A 26,759-nucleotide genomic window follows, 5' to 3' on the forward strand; every position below is an offset into this window, starting at 1 on the left:
ACAGAAACTGCAACACGAACACAGACCCACAGAAACTGCAACACGAACACAGATCCACAGAAACTGCAACACGAACACAGATCCACAGACACTGCAACACGAACACAGACCCACAGAAACTGCAACACGAACACAGATCCACAGAAACTGCAACATGAACACAGACCCACAGAAACTGCAACACAAACACAAACCCCTAGAAACTGCAACACAAACGCAAACCCACAGAAACTGCAACACAAACACAGATCTATAGTAACTGCAACTCGAACGCTGACCTACAGAAACTGCAACACGAACACAGACCCACAGAAACTGCGAAACTGCAACACGAACACAGACCCACAGAAACTGCAACACGAACACTGACCCGCAGAAACTGCAACATGAACACTGACCTGCAGAAACTGCAACACGAACACTGAGCCACAGAAACTGCAACACGAACACTGAGCCACAGAAACTGCAACACCAACTCTGACCCACAGAAACTGCAACACGAACACTGACCTGCAGAAACTGCAACACTAACTCAAATGGAGCTGAGGTTGAACAGGATAAGAGCGTCAAGTTCCAAGGAGTGACAAAAACCAGAAACCTGTCCTGGACTTCTCATGTAGATGCTGTGGTCAGGAAGGCACCTCTTTTTCCTCAGGTGGCTGAAGAAATTTGGCATGTCCCTATGGACTGTCATCAACGTTTACAGGTAAACCATAGAAAGCATACTGAGTGCATAACGGCCTGGTACAGTGAATGCTTTGTCCAGGACCACATAAAACTTCAGAGGGTTGTGACAACAGCACATACCATCACAGAAGCCAACCTTCCATCCATCGACTCCACTTACATTTCTTATGCCACAGAAAGGCTGCCAACGTCATCAAAGACCCCTCTCATGCTGGTAATGCTCTTTTAGAACTTCTTCCAACGGGCAGAAGATACAGAAGCTTGGACACACACACACCATCAGGTTCAAGAGCAGCTTCTTTCCTGCTGATGAATGGACTCTCTAACTTCAAATAGTGTTGACCTTGTTCATGTACTCCTTTGCACACCACCTGAGCAGTGTAATTTATATGCCTCATTCTGGCTAAAAATCTTAACCAGTCTAAAATCCAGCAAATCTAACTAATTTGTCTATCTATTTGAAATCCCACAGGGGTCCCCAAATTATGTTAATATCCTAGATGAAGTCCCAAATTATGTCATGATCCCAGATCAAACCACCAGGTCAGTGTTAGTGTTGCAGTTTCTGTAGGTCTGTGTTCGTGTTGCAGTTTCTGCTTGGTATGTCCTTGCTTACTATGATCTGTCTGTACTGCTCACAAACAGAGCTTTTCACTATATTTGATTTATTGTGGTCATGTGTACTCAAGTCAAAAAGCAGAGGCAGAAAACATAAAAGCAGATACACAGAAACAGTAATACCAAAACAGACCAATAGAAATACTGAAGCACAATACTGGTCCACTTTCAGTAACTCCATCACTAACCCACAAAAACAGAAATGCAAATTCAAATACGGATCCACAGAAATGCTAACTTAAACACAGATGCACAGAGACAGCAATATTAACACAGACACACAGAAACACAAATACAATTCCACACACAAACTGAAATATAATGCCAACCCTCAGCAAAACTGCATTACTGTACATACGCACAGAAATGGCAACACTACCATTAAGACAAAGAATACTGACTCAAATACAGACTCAGAATCAGCAACACAGTGACCCAGAAATACTGAAACACAACAAACCCACAAAAAACACTAATAAAAATATTGACCAACTGAAACATCAGCTCAAACAAAGATCCACAGAAGCAGTAACTCAAATGCTGACCCACAGAAACACCAACACAATGCTTACATACAGGAACACAAACACAAAAACTGACCCATAGAAACAGTAATATGAACGCAAATCCATATAAACACTCACTAACACAAACCCAGAGGAACACACAAGCCTCATAGCACCATGGACCTGGATTCAATTCCACCCTCAAGCAACTGTCTGTGTGGAGTTTGCACATTCTCCCTCTGTTTGTACAGGTTTCTACTGGGTGTTCTGGTTTCTTCCCACATTGTGCAAGTTAGGTGGATTGCCCATTGTATCCAGCGATGTGTAGGGGCGGCACGGTGGCACAGTGGTTAGCACTGCTGCCTCACAGCGCCAGAGACCCGGGTTCAATTCCCGACTCGGGCGACTGACTGTGTGGAGTTTGCACATTCTCCCCGTGTCTGCGTGGGTTTCCTCCGGGTGCTCCGGTTTCCTCCCACAGTCCAAAGATGTGCAGGTCAGGTGAATTGGCCATGCTACATTGCCCGTAGTGTTAGGTAAAAGGGGTAAATGTAGGGGAATGGGTGGGTTGCGCTTCGGCGGGTCGGTGTGGACTTGTTGGGCCGAAGGGCCTGTTTCCACACTGTAAGTAATCTAATCTAATCTAATCTAAATTAAGTGCATTAGCCATGGAAATGCAGAGTTACTGGGATAGAGTAGGGGAATAGGTCTGGTTGGGATGCTGTTCGGTGTCGACTTATTGGGCGAAATGGCCTGTTTTTCCACACTGTAGGGATTCTAAAGTTTCAGTCTCACAGAAACAGCAAAACAAACAACCCCATGGAAATGCTCGCACCAACATAGACTCCTGGAACACCTAATACAAACACAGATGTGCAGAAACACTTACACAGACCCACTGAAACAATAACCCACAGAAATTCTAATACCAATACAGACCAAAAGAAAAACTGACACAAAAACCGACACACAGAAACACAAAGACAAACACACAGAAAGAGCAATACAAATAGCATAACACAGGAGCATATTGTAGCATAATCATAATATGATTCAAGCAGTAATTAGAGCTCCATGTTCGTGCCTGGCGATATAGGTTCAAGTCCCACCATAGCATCTAGTGGAATTCAAATTCACTGAATAAATCTGGAATTGGAAACAGCCTATGTAATAGCCCCATGAAATATTCATCAATTGTTGATAAAAGAACCCCTTTGGTTCACTAATGACAGCAGATTTCCTTCCTCAAAGGCCATCTGCTGTCCTTACCTGGTCTGGCCCTACACGTGACTCCAGACTCACTGCAATGTGACTGAATCTTAATTTTCCTCTAAAATGGATAAGCATGTCATTCAGTTCTGGGCTTAGTGTCCAGATTGGGTACCAAATGTTGGCCTTGCCCACATCCCATTATAGAAGAAGGGAAAATGAAACTCGCTAGTAGCTCTCAAACACAAATATAGGCAACTAAAAGACAAACCCAGAGAAACAATACAAACATAAAGAAACACAATTAACACAGACCCCACTGATCTGGAGAAACACCATGACCATCCCTACTTTTCTCTCAGACCCAGAATAGAATTTCCTTTGTGTTCACTTTCTACCTGACCAACTTCCACCAGCAAATCCAGCATGGTGCCACATCTTCCGCTCCCCATTTTCGTTCCCTCCACCACACCTTGGTCAAAATCTCTATCACCTCACAGGACCTCAACCCCCTTCCATGTCATCTTTTCATAAAGAACGAGTAATGTTTGTCCTTATTCCCTCTCTCCTCACTCAGAGCTCCAAAACCCACTTTCCAGGTGGATCAATGATTTATGTTGCTCCGTTCAATCTGGTTTACTATATTCACACCTCATAATGTGATTGCTTCCACATTTGAGAGACCAAACAGAGACTGAGTGACCCCTCATTGGATATCTGAATCTCTGCCCTTGGTCTGCTGCATTGCTCCAGTGCAAACTTAAGGAACAGCATCTCAACTTTCAATTAAACATGCTATAGTCGCTGGACTTTATGTTTTTTATGGAGATAACTGAATCTGGAAGGAACTTAATCTCGAATATGCTGAGAGGCAGAAAGTTGCAGAATGCAAAGAAAACTTGAGATAATTAACATTGACAACTTGACTCATCTAACAGTTTCAATATAGTCAAATGCACCAAGGTGCTGAGGTTAGTTAAACTGAAAGGAAAGCAAAGGATCAAAGCAGGAGAAGAACTATCCAGACTGACATGATGGACAGATTGAGAAGCGGAAAGCTCCCGTAGTTAATGATTAGCTTCAATCCCACTCACAAATCTTGGTTCCTAATCATTGACTTCATCCCTCTCCCCTGCCAGGATTTCAGCCTTGAGCTGCTTAAGAGCAAGGTTCGGTTTTGATTTGCAATCGAGATGAACTTCCAGTATTCTGGGGTCTTATCTCAATATGATTATGGGCTGATTCACAGCAACCAAACTTTGGTCCCTTCATCGGAGTCACTGATATGGATTATAAATAGTTGAGGTCCCAGTACCAATGCCTACCAAATTTGGTGGAACTTTTCATGGAGATGACGAAGTGCTTGGATGAGGGTAAGGCAGCTGACGTAGTCTACGTGGATTCCAGTAAGGCTTTTGACAAGGCCCCACATGGAAACTGATAAAGAAAGTAAAAGCTCATGGGAGTAAATTAGCAAAATTGGCTTACTGACAGGAGGTGGAGAAGCGTGTTTGTGTGGCTGGAGTCCAGTATACCGTGGCATACCACAGGGTCCCTTACTTTTCAGAAAAGCTGCAGATGAGAACGTGGGAGGGATGATTAGTGTGAGGACGGCACAATTATTGGCTGGTGACTGACAGTGAAGAGATTTTTGAGGTTACAGGAGGGTATAAACAGATTGGTCAGATGAGCGGTGACACACTTTCCAAAAATGAACAAGACAAGGGACTACTTAATGAATAGCAGGACACTAGGAGGGTCAGAGTAACAGAGGTGCCAATCCACAAATCGCTGAAGGTGACTGGAGTGATTAATAGGATAATTAAGAAAGCATACAAGACACTTCACTTTTTCAGCTGCAATATAGATTATAAGAGCAGGGAGATCATGTTGGAGCTGAACTTTGGTTACACCACCGCTCAAGTACTATGTGCAGTTCTGGTCACCAAACTATAGAAAGGATGTGATTGCAAGGTATGGAGTGCAGAGGAGATTCACCAGGATATTGCCTTAGATGTAAAATTTCAGTTACGAAGACAGATTGGATGAGCTCAGGTTATTTCCTTTGGAGCAGGGTGGGGGGACCTGATAGAGGTGTATAAGATTGGGAGGGGCTTGGACAGGGTGAATGGAAAGCAGCTGTTTCCCTTAGCCGATTGGTCAGATGTACGTTCGCACGAAATTTAATATAGGATGAAGTAATTCATAATTTGACACGACTTTGTTCAGTTCCTCTGCAGCAAGGAAATAAATCTCGGCCAATCCAATTTTTCCTCATGGCAGCAATTCTCTAATCTTGGCTACATCTTTGAAAATTTTACCCTGCGGCCTCACTTGGTGCGATTTCATACTTGTTGTAATGTAGTGCCCAGAACTATTCAGTCGGTGATATAATAGTTCCAGCAAAACCTCCCTGCTCTTATGTCTAAGGATGAGATTCCACATGCTTCTTCAACAAATTTTCTACCTGCCCTACTACTGTCAGGGATTCAATGTCCCTCTACATTTCTTAGTATTGATTGTGGATTCTCTCATTTGATTTCCAGCAAGTGCATCACCCCACCCTTCTTCACATTGAAATACGATTGACAGTTTTCTGCCCAGCTCATCAGTCTATTGATAACTTTCTGCACTTCCTAGTTACTGTTAATTACCTTATCAATTTTTGTACCAGCTGCAATTTTTTAAGTAGAGAGATTTTGATGCAGAATTATGATAGGCTTTGAGTAAATGAATAAGTATGTGTTTCCACTGGCAAATGAGTTAGTGAACTGTGCTGATCTCAAATGTGCTGTCAGAAAGATAGAAATGTTCACAACAGAATGGATAAATACTCAAAAAGGAAATACTTTGCAAGCTTTTCTGAAGAAGTGGTACAAACATGATGCTCACAAACTGCTCCTCTGTTTTATATTGCTCTGGCATTCTGGGGACTGAGTTAATCCCAACATGATCAGACCAATAACTTCACGTCTGCAAGAGGCATAACTTTCGAGTCTTTGATTGAGGGCTACATGACAATGCATTATGAGAAAGAGAAGGGAATTAGAAACTGCCAAAGGAGATTTTAAAACAGAAAGTCTGGCAAAGACAATGGAATTCTTGAAGGAAGTAACAACATTGTAGATGGGAAATGGAGTGGATGTGGTGTACATGCACACTAGGAAAATCTTGGACAAAGTAACACATAGGAATTTGCTCCAGGAGATAAAGACGGTGAAAAGGGAGGAGGGTGAGTAAACTGCATTAATGCATCAGACAGGAGAACAAATTTCAGAGCAATATTTCAGAAGGAGACGGAAGTGGGTGTGGAGTCCCACAGGGTTCAGTTCTGGAATCATCCCTGTTCGATGCCTGTGACAATAACTTGCTCAAGGTTTAAACAATACTGACATAGAATTACATCAGACATACAGTACTGAGAAAGACCATGTATGCTCCTTTTGAGCCTGTTCCCATCCTCCCAACCATGACTCAGTCAGTGCAATCCTCGATTCTGTTGTCCCTCATAATCGTGTCTAGCTACACCTTAAATGTGATAATAAGATTCACTTTAACCACTGCCTGTAGCTGCAAACTGCACATTCTCATTAAACCCTGGATAAATGTTTCTCCACACAAATGCACCCATTCTCCCCCCAGCCAACACTCCTCATTTACTGCCTATCCCCACCCAGCCAACACTGATTTACCCCATTCCGCATTATGCCAATAAGCATTTATCCCATTTCTTACCCAGCAAATACACCTCATTGACCCCAACAACCAACCCAGCCAACACTCTTAATATACCTCCATCCAGCCAACACTCAATATACCTCCATCCAGCCAACACTCAATATACCTCCATCCAGCCAACACTCCTCTAACACCCTCTTTCCCGATGCATCTTTTTGGCATCATTCCCCCTCCAGCTTACACTCTTCTTTTATCCTTATTGCCGATCCAGCCAACACACCACATTTACCTCTCATTCCCAACAGCCTCAGATACCCCCTTTCATAACCAGCCAACACTCATTCACTCTCTTTCCCTCGGTACCAACACTCCACACTTACTCCCTCTCCTGACCAGCCAACATGTTTTATTTACCTACATTCCCCATCCTACCGACACTCCTCAATCACTCCCTAATCCCAATCCAGCAATGCTCTTTATTTACCCCGATTCCATATCCAGCCAACATTCCTCTTCCAACCACATTCCCCATCCAACAATTCTCTTTACCAGCAATTTAGCCCATTCACCTACACAGCCAACTCTCCTCAGTTATCCTCTTTTTACACCCAGTCAATAGCAATTTACCACCACTCAACACACAATGAACACTACCAGTTTAACCCCATTGTCTATCCAGTTAACACTCATTTACCCCTAATCCCCATCAAAACAATACTCAATTACCACCATTCCCCAATCAAAACCTCCTTTCTTACCCCATTCCCTGTATAGCCAACTAGTCATTTACCCCCATCTCCATCCAGCCAACACTCCTTTATCCCCATTTCCCAGTCCAGCCAACACTCCTTTCCCCTCATTCCCTATCCAACCAATACTCCTCATTTACTCCATTCCCTATCCAGCCGACACTCTTTTACATTCATTCTCCATCTAGCCAATACTCCCTTTTTACCCCCATTTTCCATCCAGCTCATTTACCCATATATACTCCATCCAGCCAATAATTATTTAACCCCATTCTGATCCAGCCAGCGCTCCTAAATTACCCAATTTCCTTTCCAACAAACATCCATGCCTTACTGTGTTCCACCAGCCAATGCTCATTTATTCATTTTCCTCACACAGCCAACATTCATTTACCCATAGCCCACTGGCCAATGGTACACATCTATCCCAATTGCCATCCAGTCAATATCCTCATTTACTTTATTCCGCCATCCAGCAAACACTCCATTTTAAGATCATTGTCCACCTAGCCAATACTCCTCATTTACCCTAATCCCTATCCAAACAATGCTCCTCCTTTGCCCCCATTCCCATTCAGCCAAAACCTGTCATTTACTCTCATTACAATCCAGCCAACATTTTGTTTTTCCCCTATTCTCCACCAGCCAGGAACTCATAATTTACTCCTATTCCCCATCCTGTCTGCAATTCCCTTTTACCCCCATTTCCCACCAACTAACACTCTTCATTTATCTACATTCTTCACTCAGCCAACATCAATTTCCTCCATAACCCACTGGCCAAAGCTCCTTTATCTATCACAACTGCCATCCTACAAAGTTCCTCATTTACCCTTAGTCACTATCCAGCCAACACTCCATTTTTAATCCCATTCTCTGTCCAGCTATCACTCCCCATTTACCCATATTCTGCATCCAAACAGTATTCCTCATTTATCACCATTACCCAACCAGCTAATTATTGTGAACAATTGTGAACAAAGAAAAAAAATCAAAGAAAATTATAGCACAGGAACAGGCCCTTCGGCCCTCCAAGCCTGCGCGATCCAGATCCTCTATCTAAACCTGCTGCCTATTTTCTAAGGATCTGTATCCCTCTGCTCCCTGCCCATTCATGTACCTGTCTAGACACATCTTAAATGACAAGGTAAAAACAATGACTGCAGATGCTGGAAACCAGATTCTGGATTAGTGGTGCTGGAAGAGCACAGCAGTTCAGGCAGCATCCGAGGAGCAGTTTGTGCCCACCTCTACCGGCAATGTGTTCTAGGCACCACCACCCTCTGTGTAAAGAACTTTCCACACATATCTCCACTAAACTTTTCCCCTCAAACCTTGAAGTCATAACCCCGAGTAACCCCGTGTGGGCGGCACGGTGGCACAGTGGTAGTGAGCGGCATGGTGGCACAGTGGTGTGGGCAGCACGGTGGCACAGTGGTTAGCACTGCTGCCTCACAGCGCCAGAGACCCGGGTTTGTTGGGCCGAAGGGCCTGTTTCCACACTGTAAGTAATCTAATGTAATCTAATCTAATCTAACCAAGTCCCCCACTCTGGGAAACAAACTTCTTGCTATCCACCCTGTCTATACCTCTCACGATTTTGTAGACCTCAATCAGGTCCTCAAACTCCGTCTTTGTAATGAAAATAACCTTAATCTACTCAACCTCTATATCATTCAGCTGATTGGACCTGAAACGATAACTCTGCTTTCGCTCCACAGATTCTGCAAGACCTGTTGAGTTTTTCCAGCAATTTCTGCTTTTGTTTCTGATTTCCAGCATCTGCAGTTTTTAAAAATGTATTCATTAGGTACCTCGTTCATAACCAGCCAACACTCATTTGCCTTCTTCCCTTCCATGCTAACACTCCTCATTCACCCCCATTCTCCATCCAGCCAACACACCTCATTCACCCCCATTCTCCATCCAGCCAACACACCTCATTCACCCCCATTCTCCACTCCTCACTCACCCCAATGAACCATCCAGCCAACACTCCTCACTCACCCCAAAACTCATACAAGATTAGAGTGGTGCTGGAGAAGCACAGCAGGTCAGGCAGCATCCAAGGAGCAGGAAAAAAATAATCGATGTTTCAGGCAAAAGCCCAGATCAGGAATCAGGTTCCTGATGAAGAGCTTTTGCCCGAAATGTCGATTTTCCTGCTCCTCAGATGCTGCCTGACCTGCTGTGCTTCTCCAGCACCACTCTAATCTTGACTCTGTTCTCCAGCATCTGCAGTACCCACTTCCAGCCCATTTTCATACAGCCAACACTTCTCGTTTACCCCAATGCTCATCCAAACAACCTTCCTCATTTATCCCCACTCTCCATCAAGACATCACCATTTCTCTCCTTTTTCCATCCAGCCAATAACTCTGTCACATCAGGAGGAGAAATATTTCATGCTGTAAAATGGCAACACAGGCTGCAAAGAGATGATGCTAAGATGGTGAAAAGGGCTAAAACATGACAGCTGGAATTCTCGCTTTGGGAACGTGAAGTGATTTATCTCAGTAGAACTGATAGTGACAATGACAGTGTTAATGGGAGCTAGTTCAGATCTCGGGAAGAGCAGATGGATGGTAAGCAGACATGTCATATGTCTGTAAAGGTTAATAAAGGTGTTAAAAGGTTTTGAGGATTTGAGTGAATTGCTGGGAGACAATTCTCAGAATGTTACCTCAAACTCCAGCAGTCTTGTGGAAAGCCCTCGTGAGTTGCTACAGGATTGTTCCAGGATTGCGAGGTTATGTTCAAATTGCTCAATATACCTGGAGTACACACTCAGTCTGGGCCCTCGGGCTAAGATCACATGCGCCAAACATGGAGCCGCCTGCTCCCTGATGGTAGAAAGGTATGGACTCAGTCAGATAATGCAGCAGTCACTCGTGGTTCACCATCACACACCAAACTCCATCTTCCCCACCCCATACCCCCCATATAACCCCCGCCATTCTCCGGATTCCCCACTCAATCCAACATGTTATGATCCTGTTTAAAGTGCTTTGTTCACAGGATGTCAGTGCCACTGGCTACCGGGAGCTGCAATACTTGCCCATCACTAATAGCCTTTAGATTTTTTTGGTGAGTCCCTTGATTTGTGTAGGAACTCCCTTGGAAGGGATTTTAGGGTTTTGATCCAGCGACAGGTCAGGAACAGTAATAATGTTCCATGTCAGGATGATGTATAGCCTGGGGAGAACCTAGAGCAGTAGTGTCCTCATGTGTCTGCTGCCCTTGTCCTTTTGGGTGGAAGTAGCTGTGGATTTGGAAACTGCTATTGGAGTAACCTTTACTGAATTTGTGCAGTGCATTTTATAGATCATACAGATGGCACACACTGACAGACCGAGCATCAGTGGTAAAGGGAGTGGATGTGGTGCCAATCAAGTGGGCTCTTTTGGTCTGGACGGTGTCAAGCTTCTTGAGTGTTGTTTTAGCTGCATCTTATCCTGCAAGTGAGGAGTATTAAATCACACTCTTGATTTGTTCCCTTGTACCAAGCACTCAGAAGGAAGTGAATTATTGCTGCTGAATTCCCAGTCTTTGACCTGCTCTTGGAGTGACTGTATTTATATGACCAGTCCAATTCAGTCTCTGGTCAATGGTAACCCCCAGGATATTGATAGTGGGGCAACACTATTCAACATCAATGGGGAGATGATTGGACTCTGTTTTGTTGCTGATGGTCATTACCTGGCACTTGTGTGGCACAAATGTAAGTTGCCATTTATCATGAACTGTTTCAGTTGCAAATGGCATTGAACACTGTGCAATCATCAGTAAACATTCCCACTTCTGACCTTATGATGGAGCAGCTGAAGAAGGCTGGGCCTCGGACACTACCCTGAGGAACTCCTGCAGAGATGTCCTGGAGCTGACATGACTAACCTCTAACAGCAACACTCATTTTCCTTTCCACCCCAACAACCAAGGATGGAAATACTTACGGAGCCTCCTTTAGCAGCAAGTTTTTAATTTTTGCATGACAATGGTAGGATTGTAGAGCTTAGGTCTGATCTCTGCATTGTTGGATCCTTTAGCTCCATCTACCACTTTATGTTTCTTCTTGTATTTAACAAGTGCTTGGAGCTTCACCTCACTTTTAAGATCCCTACATAGAATCCCTACAGAGTACGAAATGGCCATTCGGCCCAATAAGTCCACACTGACTCTCCAAAGAGTATCCCACCCACTCCCCTACCCTATTACTTTACATTTCCCCTGACTAATGCACCTAACCTACACATCCCTGAACACTGTGGGGCAATTTAGCGTGGCCAATTCACGTAACCTGCACATCTTTGAACTGTGGGAGGAAACCGGAGCACCCGGAGGAAATCCATGCAGAGGCGGGGAGAATGTGCAAACTCTAAGCACAGTCACCCGAGGCTGGAATCGAACCCAGGGCCCTAGCGCTGTGAGGCAGCAGTGCTAACCACTGAGCCATCGTGCCGCCCTCGTATGCACCACCCGACTCTGCACTCTTCTTTGAATCAGGGTTGATCTGCACATCTCTTTGATGTAGTGGTTGAGTGGAGGATATGCTGGGCCATGAGGTTATATATTCTGCTGCTGTGGATGACCCATAGCACCTGATGGATGTCCAGCTTTGAAATGCTAGATCTGCTCAAAGTCTGTCCTATTCTGTGCCACACAACGCAATGGAGGGTATCCTTAATGTGAGAGTGGAAATTTATCTCCACAGAACTGTGTGGTGATCATCCCTATTGATACTGTCATGTGTGGATGGATTGTAGAGGATGGGGAGAGTAACATATCTAGCCATACCCCACCCAAATTTTTCACCACAACCCGGAAATCGTTTACATCCTGAAGACCATTAGAGCATGAGGGATGGGAGCTGGAAAAGGTTACACAGCACCTAGAATGTGTTCCGCCATTCAACACACTTATGGCCAATCTGATCTTGACCTTAACTCCACCTCAAGCCCATTCTCCATAAACATTTGGCGATCAAAAATCTGTGTAACTCAGTCTTGAAAATATGCTGCAAATCAGTCTCCGCTGAGGTACAGAATTCCAAACATTGGTGGCTTTCGAAGAGGATTAAATCCTCCTTTTCTCCATCTTAACTGTGAGACCCCGTACATTTAAACTGTGCCCCTAGTTCTAGATTCCCTCATGAGGAGAAACACATTCTCAGCATTTATCCTATCATGCTCCACAAAAGCCCAAACATTGGCCTCCAGAGAATCCAGCTTACTAAACCTTTCCCCGTAAGACCATCTCTTTATAAATAGGAGTGAATCATCTCTGAACTGCATCCAATGCAATTATATCCCTTGTTAAATAAAACTGTACACGGTCCTCTTTAGATTTTTCACACCAGTCTTTGCTGTTGTCAATCTATATTCTTCTCTGGTGTCCAGTTCTCTTCAAGGGAATCCAATATGGTGTTGATGAACATTTTGCCACAGGATCCTCTAGTCAAATGTGAAAGCAGTAACAATGCTCTTTTGGAAATGGTTTTCAGCAAGCTTGGCCTTTCTTTCATCTGAGGCAAAACTTCCGTTTGGCTTGTGCTGCCTTGCCTCCTTGTGACACTGCTCTTCGCATCACATTTCAAATACATTGATTTTTTTTTCAGTTTCTTGTTTGCTTTCCTGCTCAAAATATCCCTGTCATATCCCATAATCAACATTGGGTTGCACACAGTGTATCATACGTGGATAACTTACACCTGGATGTCCACCATAACATGGATTGTATCATTCACTGCAACGTACAAAGCATTTTACACATATATCCCAAATAGCAGCACAATAATTTCAGCCGGTTGAGTTAGGACCTGTCAAAAACAAATGTTTGACTACTCTAATCCCATTTTCCATCACATGCCTATCAGCCTTGTGTGCCTTGGCATTGCAAGTACACATCTAAGTGCTTCTTCAGTGAGAATTCTGCTTCTACCACCCTCACAGGCAGTGAGTTCCAGATTCCCACCACACTTTGGGTGAAAACATTTTTCCTCACATTCCCTCACTACCTTACCTTAAATTTATGACTCCTTGTCATTGATCTCTCCATCAAGGGGAAATGTTTCTTGCTGTCTAGCCTATCTGTGCCCGTCATAATTTTATATACTTCAATCATGATGAAGGGCTTATGGCCGAAACATTGACTCTCCGGCTCCTCGGATGTTGCCTGACCTGCTGTGTACTTCCAGCACCACACTTTTCAATTCTATGACTCTCCAGTATCTGCAGTCCTCACTTTCTCCTATTTCTCAATTTCCTCTGCTCTAAGGAAAACAACTCCGATCTGTCCAAACTCTTTTCATAACTGAAACGTTCCAGCCCAGGGAACACCCTGGTAAATCTCCTCTGCAACTGCTCCAGTGCTATCACATCCCTCCTTTAATGTGGATTCCAGAACTGCACACAATGCTCTCGCTGTGGCCTATGCAGTTCCACCTTCACCACCCTGCCTACAGCCACCCCCAGTCCTGAAGAAGGGTTATACCCAAAACATCAACTTCTCCACCTCCTGATGCTGCCTGGCTTTCTGTGTTCTTCCAGCCTCCAGCTTGTCTACTTCGGGTATAAAGGCAAGTATATCATATGCCTTTGTAACCATTTTATCCATCTGCCCTGATACCTTAACAGATGGTGTACACACACACACAACAAGGTCCCTCTGATCCTTGGTCCTTCCAGGATCCTTGCTTTGTTTGTCCTGCCCATGTGCATCACCTCACATTTATCCAGATTGACTTCCATACGAAAAGCCTTGCTGAAGTCTAAGTAGACTCAAAGTCTATGATCTTTAATTATTTTGTTTCTTTAGCAATCAAGAAAAATCAATGCAAGTTTTTTTTTCAAAACAGACTTTAACAAGTTTTTTTCAGAGGCCTACAGTAAATGGTTGAATTTTTTTTCTCTAATTTAGAAGCTTAAAAAAATGCATTTTGAGGAGAGTTGTTTTTACAGTGCAAGAGTTTTTTTTGACTGGCTGAAGAGTGTTTTTTTTAAAAAGTAGAGTTGTGTTTTCATTTTGGGGCTTATACACATGATCAACTCTGGAAACAATTTTTTTATTTGTGGAATTTATCAAATAGTAATTATTTTAATTCAGTGAATCAGCGAAGTTATTCATTACATTTAAGATTTATATGTTTGATTTTTTTAAAATATTTTGCATTTTTATCATTACTTTCTGTTGGTAATGAAAGGTAGTTTATTTTATATGCAAGGTTTTATTGAAAGTGATTTTTTTTTAGGCGTAATGTTATCGAGGGCATGTAAAAGGCATAGACTTAGATGGCTAGTTAATTTAGAAAAGTGATTACAAATCAAGGTCAGTCAGATAGATGGGTGACTGTCAGGATACATAAGAATATAGTATAGAAGTCTCTGATGGTGTTCAGTTTTGGGGACTGTTGAAAGGAATTATCTCTCAGAGGAAATTAGAAGGAGCAGTCAGTAGGAATGATTCTTATGTTAGGCAGTGTTTAACAAAATTTAAAAGAATAATTATTATTGGGACTCTCCAGTCAGGAGATTCTGTGGTAGTGAGCGTAAATGTATGTCACTTCCCTGGTGCTCAGATTAAGGACATCTCTAAACATTTCAAACATATTGTTAAAGGGCAGAAGCCAGTAATTATTGTACAGATTGGTAGAAATGACATTTTTATGGAAAGGTTAAAGCTTTATAGACTGAATATAAGAGGTTAGGTAAAAGATTAAAAACCAGAAACTTAAAAGTAGTTTACTCCTGATGCCAAACTCGAAAGAGGGAAGGAACAAAAGGAGAAAGGAGATAAATCAACGCTGAAGAGGCAGTGTATTGTTCAGGGATTCAAATTTTTGGACACCAGGAATCTCTTCTGGGACGTAAAAAACCTGGAATGGTACCAATATCTTAGCACGGAGATTTAGTACTTCCATTAAGGGAGACTTCATACTGTTAGAGAGTTTGAGGGGGTCAGGTTTGGAGGAATTCTAAGTAGCAGTATAAATAGAAAGATTGATGCGGAAGGTTCTGAATGTGAAAAGAGCAAGTCAATTAGAAAAAGACAAAAGAAAGTCAGAGAACATAGTAACTCTGAAGAATTACGTTGCATTTATTTCAATGCAAGGGGTCTTACAGCTAAGGCTGGTGAACTCAGAGCATGCTGAGGAACATGGGATTGGGACACTGTAACTATTACAGAAACCTGGCTGAGGGATAGACAGGACTGGCAGCTCAGTGTTCTGGATTTTAGATTCTGTAGGAAGGATAGAAAAGGAGGCAAGAAAGGAGGGAGAATTGTGTTTTGATTAAAGACAGTATAATGGCTATAACTGGAGAAGTATTTCTGAAAAATCATCCAGTGAAAATATATGGATAAAAATTAGAAATAAGAAAGATTACCCTTGATCAGATTGTACTATAGGCCCCCTCAATAGACAGAGAAATTGAGAAACAAATAGTACACAGATCTCAGATATATTTAAGGATAAGAAGTTTGTAATAATGGGGGATTTTAATTTTCCAAACATTGACTGGGACTACAATATTGTTAAAGGTTTGGATGGTGAAGAATTTGTCAAATGTGTTCAAGAAAATTCTTTAGCAATATAGAACATAGAACAGTACAGGCCCTTCGACCCATGATGTTGTGCCATCATGGGCCTTATTCTAAGATCAACCTAACCTACACACCCCTAACCAACATCAGCGAGCAAACCTAAACCCTAAACCTCAACCTGAGCTACAAACGTTCACAAACCTTGCAAAAACATCCCTCAATTTACATGTGCTCGTCCAGCTCGTTTAAATGTTCCTAATGTCTCTGACTCGATTACCACCACTGGCAGTGCATTCCAAACACCCACCACTCTGTACATAAAGAACCTACCTCTCACATCTCCCCTATAACAGTCCTCCAATCACCTTAAAGTGATGACCCCTCATGACAGCCATTTCTGCCCTGGGGAAAAGTCTCTGGCCATCTACTCTATCTATGCCTCTCATTACCTTGTACACATCTATCACGTCACCTCTCTTCCTTCTTCTCTCCAGTGTGAAAAGCCCTAGCTCACTCAATATAACACTTATCTTTATAACATAAGCCCTCCAATCCATGCAGCATCCTGGTAAATCTCCTCTGCAATGTCTCTATAGCATCCACATCCTTCCTGTAATGAGGTGACCAGAACTGAACACAATATTCCAAGTGTGGTCTAATCAGGGTTTTATAGAGCTGCAGCAAAACCTCGCAGCTCTTGAACTCAATCCCCATGTTAATGAAAGCCAAAACACCATAAGCCTTCTTAACAACTCTATCAATTATGGAGGGATCTGTATACATGGACCCCAAGATCCTGCTGTTTCACACTGCCAAGAATCCTGTATTTAACCCTGTATTCAGCATTCAAATTTGACCTTCCAAAATGAATCACTTTGCAATTATCCAGATTGAGCTCCATCTGCCACTTCTCAGCCCAGCTCTGCATCCTGTCAATGTCTTGTTGTAGCCTGCAACAGCCCTCAACACAATATACAACACCACTGACCTTTGTGTCATCGGCAAACTTACTAGCCCACCCTTCCACTTCTTCATTCAAGTAACTTATAATACCTACAAAGAGCAGAGACCCAAGAACAGATCCCTGCGGGACACCACTGGTCACCGACCTCCATGCGGAATACTTTCCATCCACTACCACTTGTTGTCTTCTATCGGCCAGCCAATTCTGTATCCAGAATTTCCCCGTATCCCATACCTCCTAACTTTCTGAAAAAGACTACCATGGGGAACCTTATCAAATGCCTTACCGAAATCCATATACACCATATCCACTGCTCAACCTTCGTCAACTTGTCACATCCTCAAAGAACTCAATAAGGCTTGTAAGGCATGACCTGCTCCTCATGCTGACTACCTTTAATCAAACTTAGGATTTATGACTATTTGGAAAAACAATGTCTCAGAATCCTTTCCAGTGCCTTGCTTACCACAGACGTAAGACTGACTGGTCTGTAATTCTCAGGGATTTCCCTATTCCCTTTCTTGAACAAGAGGAACAACATTCACCTCCCTCCAATCACCCAGTGCTACTGCCCATGGAGAGTGAGGATGCAAAGATCATTGCCAGAGGCACTGATATCTCATTCCTCACTTCACATAGTACCCTTGGATTTATCTGGACCAGCGCTGGGGACTTATCTATCTTGATGCTTCCCAGAATTTCCAGCACACCCACTTTCTTAATATCGATCTGTTCAAGCCTTTTAACCTGGTTCACGGTGTTCTCACTATCAAGAAAACTAATTTAGGACCTCCCCTACCTCTTCAGACTCCAGGCACAAGTTCCCACCACTATCCCGGATCCATCCTACCCACTCCCAATCATTCTCTTACTCATGTAAGTGTAGAATACCTTTAGGTTTTCCCTAATCCTTCCTGCCATGGTTTTTTTGCATCCCCTTCTAGATCTCTTCAGTCCATTTTTGAGACCATTCCAAGTTACCCTGGAATCCTCTAAAGCTGTGCCAGATCCTTGCTTCCTCAACCTTCAGCAAGCTTCCTTCTCCCTTTTGTTGAGAAGCTCCTCTTCTTTTGTCATCCAAGGCTCCTTCACCTTACCAGTCCTTGCCTGTCTCAGTGGGACAAAGTTATCCAACACTCGCAACAATTGCTCCTTAAACAGCTTCCACATCTCTGTTTTGCATTTCCCATTGAACTGTTCCCAATTTATACACCACAGCTCCTGTATAATAGCAGGATAATTGTCCCTCCCTCAATTAAATGCCTTCCCATACTGAGTGTTCCTATCCCTCTCCATGGTTATGGTAAAAGTGAGGCAATTGTGGTAACTGTCTCCGAAATGCTCTCCCACTGAGAGATCTGACACCTGGCCTGGCTCGTTGCCTGGCATCAAATCCAATATGGCCTCTCCCCTAGTCGGCCTATCTTCATATTGAGTGAGGAATCCTTCCTGGACACACCTCACAAAATCGGCTCCATCCAGACCATCTGCACTAAGGAGGTTCCCATCAATACTGGGGAAGTTGAACTTACCCATAACAACTCTGTTACATCTGCACCTTTCCAAGATCTGCTGTCGAATCTGTTCTTCTATCTCTCTGCTGCTATTAGAGAGTATATAGAAAACACCCAATAAAGTGACTGCTCCTTTCCTGTTACTGACTTCCACCCATACTGACTCAGTAGACAAACCCTTCTCAACAACCTCCTGTTCTGCAGCGGTGATGAACTAATTAACAATGCTACTCCCCACCCTCCTTTTACCACCCCCCCCCCATTCTTTTTCAAAGATGTAAAGACTGAAACGTGTGGCAACAATTCCTGCCCCTGTGAAATCCATATCTCCGTAGGGCCACAACATCATAGTTCCAAGTACTAATCCATGCTCAAAGTTCATCAGTCTTATTTCTGTGTGGATGTTCCAAGAGAATGAGCAAAATTTGACCTTCTTTTGTTGAGAAGATCCTCTTCTCTTGTCATCCAAGGCTCCTTCACCTTACCAGTGGAAGTCGGGGAACGCTATGAGTCACAATTCTATTCATTTTAAAATGGTTTACGGAAAAGGATAAGCCTTCCATAAAAGTTAAAGATTTTAATTGGAGTAAGGTAAATTTTAATGGTGCAAGACAAGAACTTTCAAAAGTTAATGACAGTAAACTGTTCGCAGGTAAAGGACATCTGACAAGTGAGAGGTTTCAAGATTGCAATGATGAGAGTTCAGAGGCATTATGTTTCTCTTAGAGTGAAGGATAAGGCTGGTAAGAATAAGGAACAATGGATGGATGAAGATATTGCGATTCTAGTCAAGAATAAAATATCTTATATTAGACATAGACAACAGGGTTTAAATGAAGCTGTAAATCAATATATGGCGTGTAGGGGCATTCTTAATAAAGAAATCAGGAAAGCAAAGAGGGGATTTGCATTAGCAAGTGAGTTAGCATTGGCAGATAAAGTTAAGGGTAATCCAAAGAGATTCTACAAGTACATTAAGAGTAGAAGGGTAACCACAGATAGCCATTTAAAGATCAAAGAGGTTATTTTTGTGTTGAACCCAGGTGATCAGAGAGATATTAAATGAATATTTTGCATCAATCTTTAGTGTGGAGAAAGAAACGGAGGCTAGAAAATTTAGGGAACTAAATATTGATATTTTAAAATCAGTTCACATTGCAGAAGAGGAAGTTCTGGAGATCTTATAAAATATAAAGGTGGATAAGTCATTGGAATCTGATCAAATGCATGTCAGAACATAGTGGTAAGTAAGGGAAGAAACTGGGGGCCCCTTCCAGAAATATTTATATCATCTATAACTACAGAGGAGGTGTCTGATGACTGGAGAGTGGCTAATATTTTGTCTTTGTTTAAGAAGGGTTGTAAGGAGAAACTGGGCAATGACAGATCTGTAGGTCTGACTTTGGTCGTGGGTACGTTGTTGGAGGTGATGATAAAAGATAGGATTTGTAAACATTTAGAGGGACAAAATTGATCGAGAATAGTAAACATCGTTTTGTGCAAGGGAACTCATCTCTTACAAACTCAATTGAGTTTTTTTGAGGAAGTTCCAAAAACAGTGATGAGGACAGAGTAGTAGATGTTGTTCACTTGGATTTTAGTAAAGCCTTTGAGAGATTCCGCATGGTAGACCAGCTTGTAAAGTTTGCTTACATGGGATTCAGGGTGAGCTTGCCAATTGGCTTAATGGCAGGAGACAGAGAGTGGTGGTAGAAAGTTGCTTTTCAGACTGGACACCAGCAGTGTTCCACTGGGACTGGTTCTGGGTTTTGTTTGTCATTTACATAAATGATTTGAATGAGAAATTGGAAGGCATCGTTAGTACGTTTGCGGACGTCACCAAAAACTGGTGGCATATTACAGAGTGAAATTCTAAAATTACAAAGGGATCTTGATCAAATGGGTCAATGGGCTGAAAATCTGGTGCACAGAGTTCAATTTGGATAAATTTGAAGTATTGCATTTTGGTACATAAAGAGGGGCAAAACATATACAATTAATGATAGGCTGTAGGTGTTGTTGTAGAACAGGGGGACCTACAGGTTCAGATACGTAATTCTTTGAAGTTTGCATCACATATAGATAGAGTGATTTAGAAAGGCATTTAGCACATTTGCCTTCATTGCTCAGTCTTTTGAATATTTGAGTTGGGAAGTCACGTTGAGGACATTGGTGAGGCCTCTTCAGGAGTACTGCGTCCAGTTCTGGTCATCCTGTTTAGGAAGGATATTATTATTAAGTTTGAGAGGCTTCAACAGAACTTTACTGGGATGTTGCTGGGAATGGAAAATTTGTGTTATAAAGAAAGGCTGGAGAGGCTGGGATATTTTTCACTGGAGGGTACAGCATTGAGAGGTGATCTTAGAAGGTTTCTAAAATCATGATGTTTACAGATAGGATTAATGGTAGGTGGTTTTTTTCCCGTAGGGTGGAGGATTTCAAGACCACGGGGAGATATTTTTAAGTTGACAGGATTTTAAAAAGACATGAGGGGCAATTTTTTTTTTACACAGAAGGGTGTGAAATGAAGTTCCTGAGGATGCAGGCACAGTTACAATGTTGAAAAGACACTTAGATAAGTAGATGAATAGGGAATGTTTTGAGGGGTATGGGCCAGGAGCAGGCAGGTGGAACGAGTTTAGTTTGGGATTATGTTAGACCGAAGGGTCTGTTTCCATGCTGTGATTCTATAAAATGGTCAGATATGACCTAGCCTTCACAAACTCATACTGACTGTTCTTGATTGATCTCTTCTGCTCCACATGCAGATTAATTCTGTCCCTCAGAATTGCCTACCTCAGTTATAGTTGATATCTTGGAATCTGAATAGGTTTAGGTGCGGCTTCCTGGTTTCACTTTTGCTCCCTTCTTGAATACCAATATCACAGTTGCTGTCTTCTAAGTCTCTGGTATTTCTCAATGCTCAGAGAGGAATGTTCAGTGACCCAGTAGGGAGCACGGCTGCCTCACAGCACAAGGAACCGGAGTTCAATTCCATCCTCGGGCCAATGTCCGTGTGGAGTCTGCACACTCTCCTTGTATCTGCGTGGGTTTCCCATAGGTGCTCTGGTTTCCTCCCACAGTCCAAAATTGTGCAGGATGGGTGAATTGACCATGCTAAATTGCTCATAGTATCCAGGGATATACAGGCTAGGTGGATTAGCCATGGGATATGCAGGGTTACAGGGATAGGTTGGCAGGAGGGGTCTGATGGGATGCTGTTTAGAGGGTCAGCGTGGACTCAATGGGCTGAATGGCCTGCTCCCACACTGTCGGGATTCTATAAAATGGACATTTTTTTGCAAATACCCCTGCAATTTCCTGGTTTGCCTTAGTCAACAAACTGAGATACATTTCAGCCAGCATGGGAGATTTATTTACTCTTAAACCCTCCAGAACCTCCTCCCCTGTCTATGCACCAAACTTTTACCATCAGCAAATTTCATCATAAAAAACGAAGACACCCCATTCCCTCCAACGCCCCTTGCCCTGACACCCAGTTGTGCCAACACTCCCTTGTACAAACTGCCTATTGAAGGGGCGAGGGTCTATGACACTAGATACTGTGCTGAGGCCAGGGTGTGGTATCTGGAACTCTGGCGGTAGGTGAAGACAACGTACCTACCCGTTCCCTGCTGCACTTTCATATTGCAAATTAACATCTTTGTGTTTCTTGTCTCTTACAATCCTACAGACCTGAAAGCCAGCCAATTATTTTTAATTTAGCCTCCTGAACAAGCGGGGTGACCTCTGAACTCCTCGGGAAAATGGTATTAAACAGTAAACCATGTGACAACATGCAAGAACCTCGTCTCTGGTCGACCCAAGAGTTAGTTTCCCACCATCCCCCACAGTGAGGCTTCCAATAGGGATGGGGGATTATTGATGTACCATTCAGTCACACTCTGTTCCAACTCCTGCAGTATTTCCTGGTGGAGATCAAGGAGCTCAGAGACAGCACACAGGATGACAGTGACTACTTCTCGGTCCAGCACAGGGCATGCTTCACCATCAACAGCCCCCAGGGCAACTCTTCTGAAGTCCTGTCAGAAGACAAAAGAACCCAAACTGAATGTGTAAACTCACCCAAGTTATCCCACAGCCAATAGATACAATGTAGGGAGGGTGGGACTGAAGTGGAGAATTGATGAGGAGTGATAGATAGTGAGGAGAGGAATGTTTTCCTGTACAAACTCACTGGGAGAAACTGTTTCTTTGCAGTCATATGCCCTTCCTGACTCACATTCCCATTCAGAGTTCACTCCATTTACTGCTGCAACAACTTAAGTTGTCCAGATCAAAATGACTATTGTTATGTGAAATCTGCCCTCTGCATCAGAGAATGCTCTCAACAAGAATACCCTGTTTTGTGTTCTCTTTGGCAATTGAACATCGCCCTCTTCCAACTTACCCCCCTGCTTCCAACCTCCTTCCCCATTCATCAGCATGCTCGCTGCCAACCTTGACCCCAGCCAACAAGGCCTCACTGGAAACAGGGACAGGATAGACAGCAGAGCAGGTGTCAGGGAAGGTGGAGGAAAAGGACAAAGGTCTTTTTAGGGTAAGGGCTCAGGTCAAGGTGCCGGGTCAAGAGTAAGGGTTGTGGAGCAATGATAATTCAGTAATGAACAATGTGATGTGGGGCGAGGACTGAATGAAGAGGAGAAAGTGAGGACTGCAGATGCTGGAGATCAGAGCTGAAAATGTGTTGCTGGAAAAGCGTAACAGGTCAGGCAGCATCCAAGGAGCAGGAGAATCGACGTTTCGGGCACGAGCCCTTCTTCAGGAATGAGGAAAGTGTGTCCAGCAGGCTAAGATAAAAGGTAGGGAGGAGGGACTTGGGATGGAGGAGTCCAAGGACCTGCATGTCCTTGATGGAGTGGGAGGGGGAGTTGAAGTGTTGAGCCACGGGGTGGTTGGGTTGGTTGGTCCGGGTGTCCCAGAGGTGTTCTCTGAAACGTTCCGCAAGTAGGTGGCCTATCTCCCCAATATAGAGGAGGCCACATCGGGTGCAGCAGAAATTTTCAGCATTGCTTCACATGAGGCCCACTGAAGATGTTACTTAGTAAGGTAACAAAACATATGGAAATGAACCTTTCAACTCAGCGAGCAAACCAACATCCAAAACCTCAACCTGAGCTATAAATCTTCTCAAAACTTGCTAAGTTCTCTAACCATCTAGCTAGTATACCCTGGACTTCATGCAACTTCACTTGCTCCATCAGCCTACCATGGGGAACCTTATCAAATGCCTTACTGAAGTCCATGTATATGACATCTACATCTGCTCCCTCATCAGTCAACTTTGTCACTTCCTCAAAGAATTCTATTAAGTTGTAAGATATGACCTTCCCTGCACAAAACCACATTGCCTATCACTGATAAGCCCATTTTCTTCCAAATATAACTAGATCCTATCGCTCAGTATCTTCTCCAGCAGCTTCCCTACCAGTAACGTCAGGCTCACCAGTCTATAATTAACTTGATCGCCCCTGCTACCCTTCTTAAACAACATTAGCAATTCTCCAGTCCTCCAGGATCTCACCTGTGTTTGAGGATGCTACAAAGATATCTGTTAAGGCCCCAGCTATTCCCTCCCACTTCCCTCAGTAAGCTGGGATAGATCCCATCTGGACCTGGGGGCTTATCCACCTTAATGTCTTTTAGAGTACACAACGCTTCCTCCCTCGTTATGCCAACTTGACCTAGAGTAATCAAAGATCTATCCTTAACCTCACCATTCGTCACATCCCTCTCCTCGGTGAATATCGACGCAAAGTACTCATTAAGAACCTCACTCATTTTCTCTGACTCCACACAAAACTTTCCTCCTTTGTCCTTGAGTGGGTCAACACTTTCTCTAGTTACCCTCTTGCTCCTCATATACGAATGAAAGGCTTTGGGATTTTCCTTAGCTCTGTTTGCTAAAGATATTTCATGACCCCTGTTAGCCCTCTTAATTTCTTGTCTTAGATTGGTCCTACCTTCCCGATATTCTTCCAAAGCTTCATCTGTTTTCAGTCTTCTGGACCTTATGTATGCTTCCTTTCTCCTCTTCGCTCACCTCACAATTTCACCTGGTTCCCTAATCTTGCCATTTCTAACCCTCACTTTCACAGGGACATGTCTGTCCTGCACTCTAATCAACCTCTCTTTAAAAGTCTTTCACATATCAAATGTATTTTACCTTCAAAAGGCTGCTCCCAATCCATATTCTGCAGCTCCTGCCGAATTTTGCTAAAGTTGGCCTTGCCCCGGTTTAGCACTCTTGCTTTAGGACCACTCTCGTCTTTCTCCTTTAGTATTCTAAAACTAACGGAATTATGATTACTATTTCCAAAGTAATCCCCTACTGAAATTTCAACCACCTGGCCGGGCTCATTCCCCAACACCAGTATGGCCCCTTCCCGAGTTGGACTATTTACGTACTGCTCAATAAAACCCTCCTGGATGCTCCTTAAAAATTCTGCTTCATCTAGACCTTGAACACTAAGTGAATCCCAGTCAATGTTGGGAAAATTAAAAACTCCTATCACCACCACCCTGTTGCTCCTACATCTTTCCATAATCCATTTACAGAGGAACCTTGATTATCTCAAAGATATGAACTGGGAGTATTTCATTTGCTTAATCAAATGCCAGATAATCGAATACCAGATAACATAGTTTAGCCAAGCACTGGGGCCTTGCAATCTTGTTCGGATAATTCGAAATTCGGATAATTGAATGCCGGATAATCAAAGTTCCATGTACACATTTGTACCTCTTGCTTGCTGTTGGGAGGCCTGTAGTACAGCCCCAACATTGTTACCACACCCTTCTTACTTCTGCGCGCTACCCATATTGCCTCACTGCTTGAGTCCTTCATAGTGGCCTCCATCAGCTGTGATGTCCTGTCTGAACAGTAATGCAACTCCTCCATCCTTTTTATCTCCCTCTCCATCCCACTTGAAGCATCTATATCCTGGGATATTTAGTTGCCAATCATGCCCTTCCCTCAATCCATCTCAGTAATTGCAATAACATCATACTCCCAGGCACTAATCCAAGCCCTATGTTTATCTACCTTACTCACTACACTTCTTTGCATTAAAACAAATGCATCTCAGACCACCAGTTCATCATCTGCTTCCTGCCTACTCTTCCCCTTAGTCACGCTGACTTCATTATCTAGTTCCTTACAGGCTTTAGTTGCAACTTCCTTCCTGTCCACTAATCTCCTCATTTGCTTCCAGCCCCCTGCCACATTAGTTTAAATACTCCCCAACAGCGTGAGCTCAAGCGCCCCTTCAGACATTGGCTCCAGTCCGGCCCAGGTGTAGACCACCCAATTTGTAATAGTCCCACCTCCCCTAGAACAGGTCCCAATGTCCCAAAAATCTGAACCCCCTCCCTCCTGCACCATCTCTCAAGCCACGCATTCATCCTGCCTCTTCTTTCATTCCTACTCTGAACAGCATGTGGCACAGGTAGCAATCCTGAGATTAAATTGGCTCCTAACTCCCTAAAGTCTGCTTGTAGGACCATATCCCATTGTTTACCCATATCATTGGTGCACCACGACAGCTGGCTGTTCACCCTCCCCCATCAGAATGTTCTGCAGCCGATCTGAGACATCCCTGACCCATGCACCTGAGAGGCAACATACCATTCAGGAGTCTCGTTTTCAATCACAGAGCCGCCTATCTACTCCACTTACTATTTAATCTTCTATGACTATAGCCCTTCCACTCTTTCCTGCAGTTCTCTACATTAGAGCTAGCCACGATGCCATGAACTGCTGCCTTCCCCTGGTGAGTCATTTCCCCCAACAGTATCCAAAACAGTATACCTGTTTAGGCAGGGTGAAGGGCCATGATCAGGGTGAGGGGTCACTTGACGGGCAGAATGAAGGTCTAGAATCGGGGTGAGGGGTCAGAATCGGGGTGAGGGGTCAGGATCAGTGTGAGGGATCTGGATCAAGATGAAGGATCAGGATCGGGGTGAGGGCTCAGGACCATCGTGAGGGGTCAGGGTCAATGTGAGAGGTCAGGGTAAGGATCAGGGAGAGGGCTCAGGACAGGATGACAGGTCTGGACAGGGTGAGAGATCAAGACAGGGTGAGGGGTTAGGACTGGGTGAGAGGTCAGGATTGGGTGAGGGGTATCACATCTCACTGGGGCAGTTTGCTGTAAATAAATCTCTGCTGTCCCCTGAGTCATCATAGAAGTTAAAGAGTTTTTTTAAAAATACAAAGGATTCCCCAACTTTCAGCCCCAGGTTGACAGAAAGCTCAGAAACCAGGTTGCTCTCCTTA

At 43.5% G+C, this 26,759-nt stretch overlaps 1 protein-coding gene across 1 annotated transcript in view; it reads right to left on the reverse strand.

Annotated features, from left to right (window-relative positions):
• The window catches only part of LOC122559265 (FYVE, RhoGEF and PH domain-containing protein 5-like), a 141,415-nt gene that overhangs the window by 70,521 nt on the left and 44,135 nt on the right, over positions 1-26,759 (reverse strand). The window contains exons 8-9 of the mRNA XM_043708646.1: positions 22,355-22,506; positions 10,131-10,290 (exon numbers count right to left, since the gene is read on the reverse strand). Coding sequence (XP_043564581.1) covers positions 10,131-10,290; positions 22,355-22,506 — 312 coding nt within the window. The remainder of the gene's footprint in view (positions 1-10,130; positions 10,291-22,354; positions 22,507-26,759) is intronic.

This window comes from Chiloscyllium plagiosum, chromosome 18 (assembly GCF_004010195.1).
Source record: "Chiloscyllium plagiosum isolate BGI_BamShark_2017 chromosome 18, ASM401019v2, whole genome shotgun sequence".
NCBI classification, from domain to species: domain Eukaryota; kingdom Metazoa; phylum Chordata; class Chondrichthyes; order Orectolobiformes; family Hemiscylliidae; genus Chiloscyllium; species Chiloscyllium plagiosum.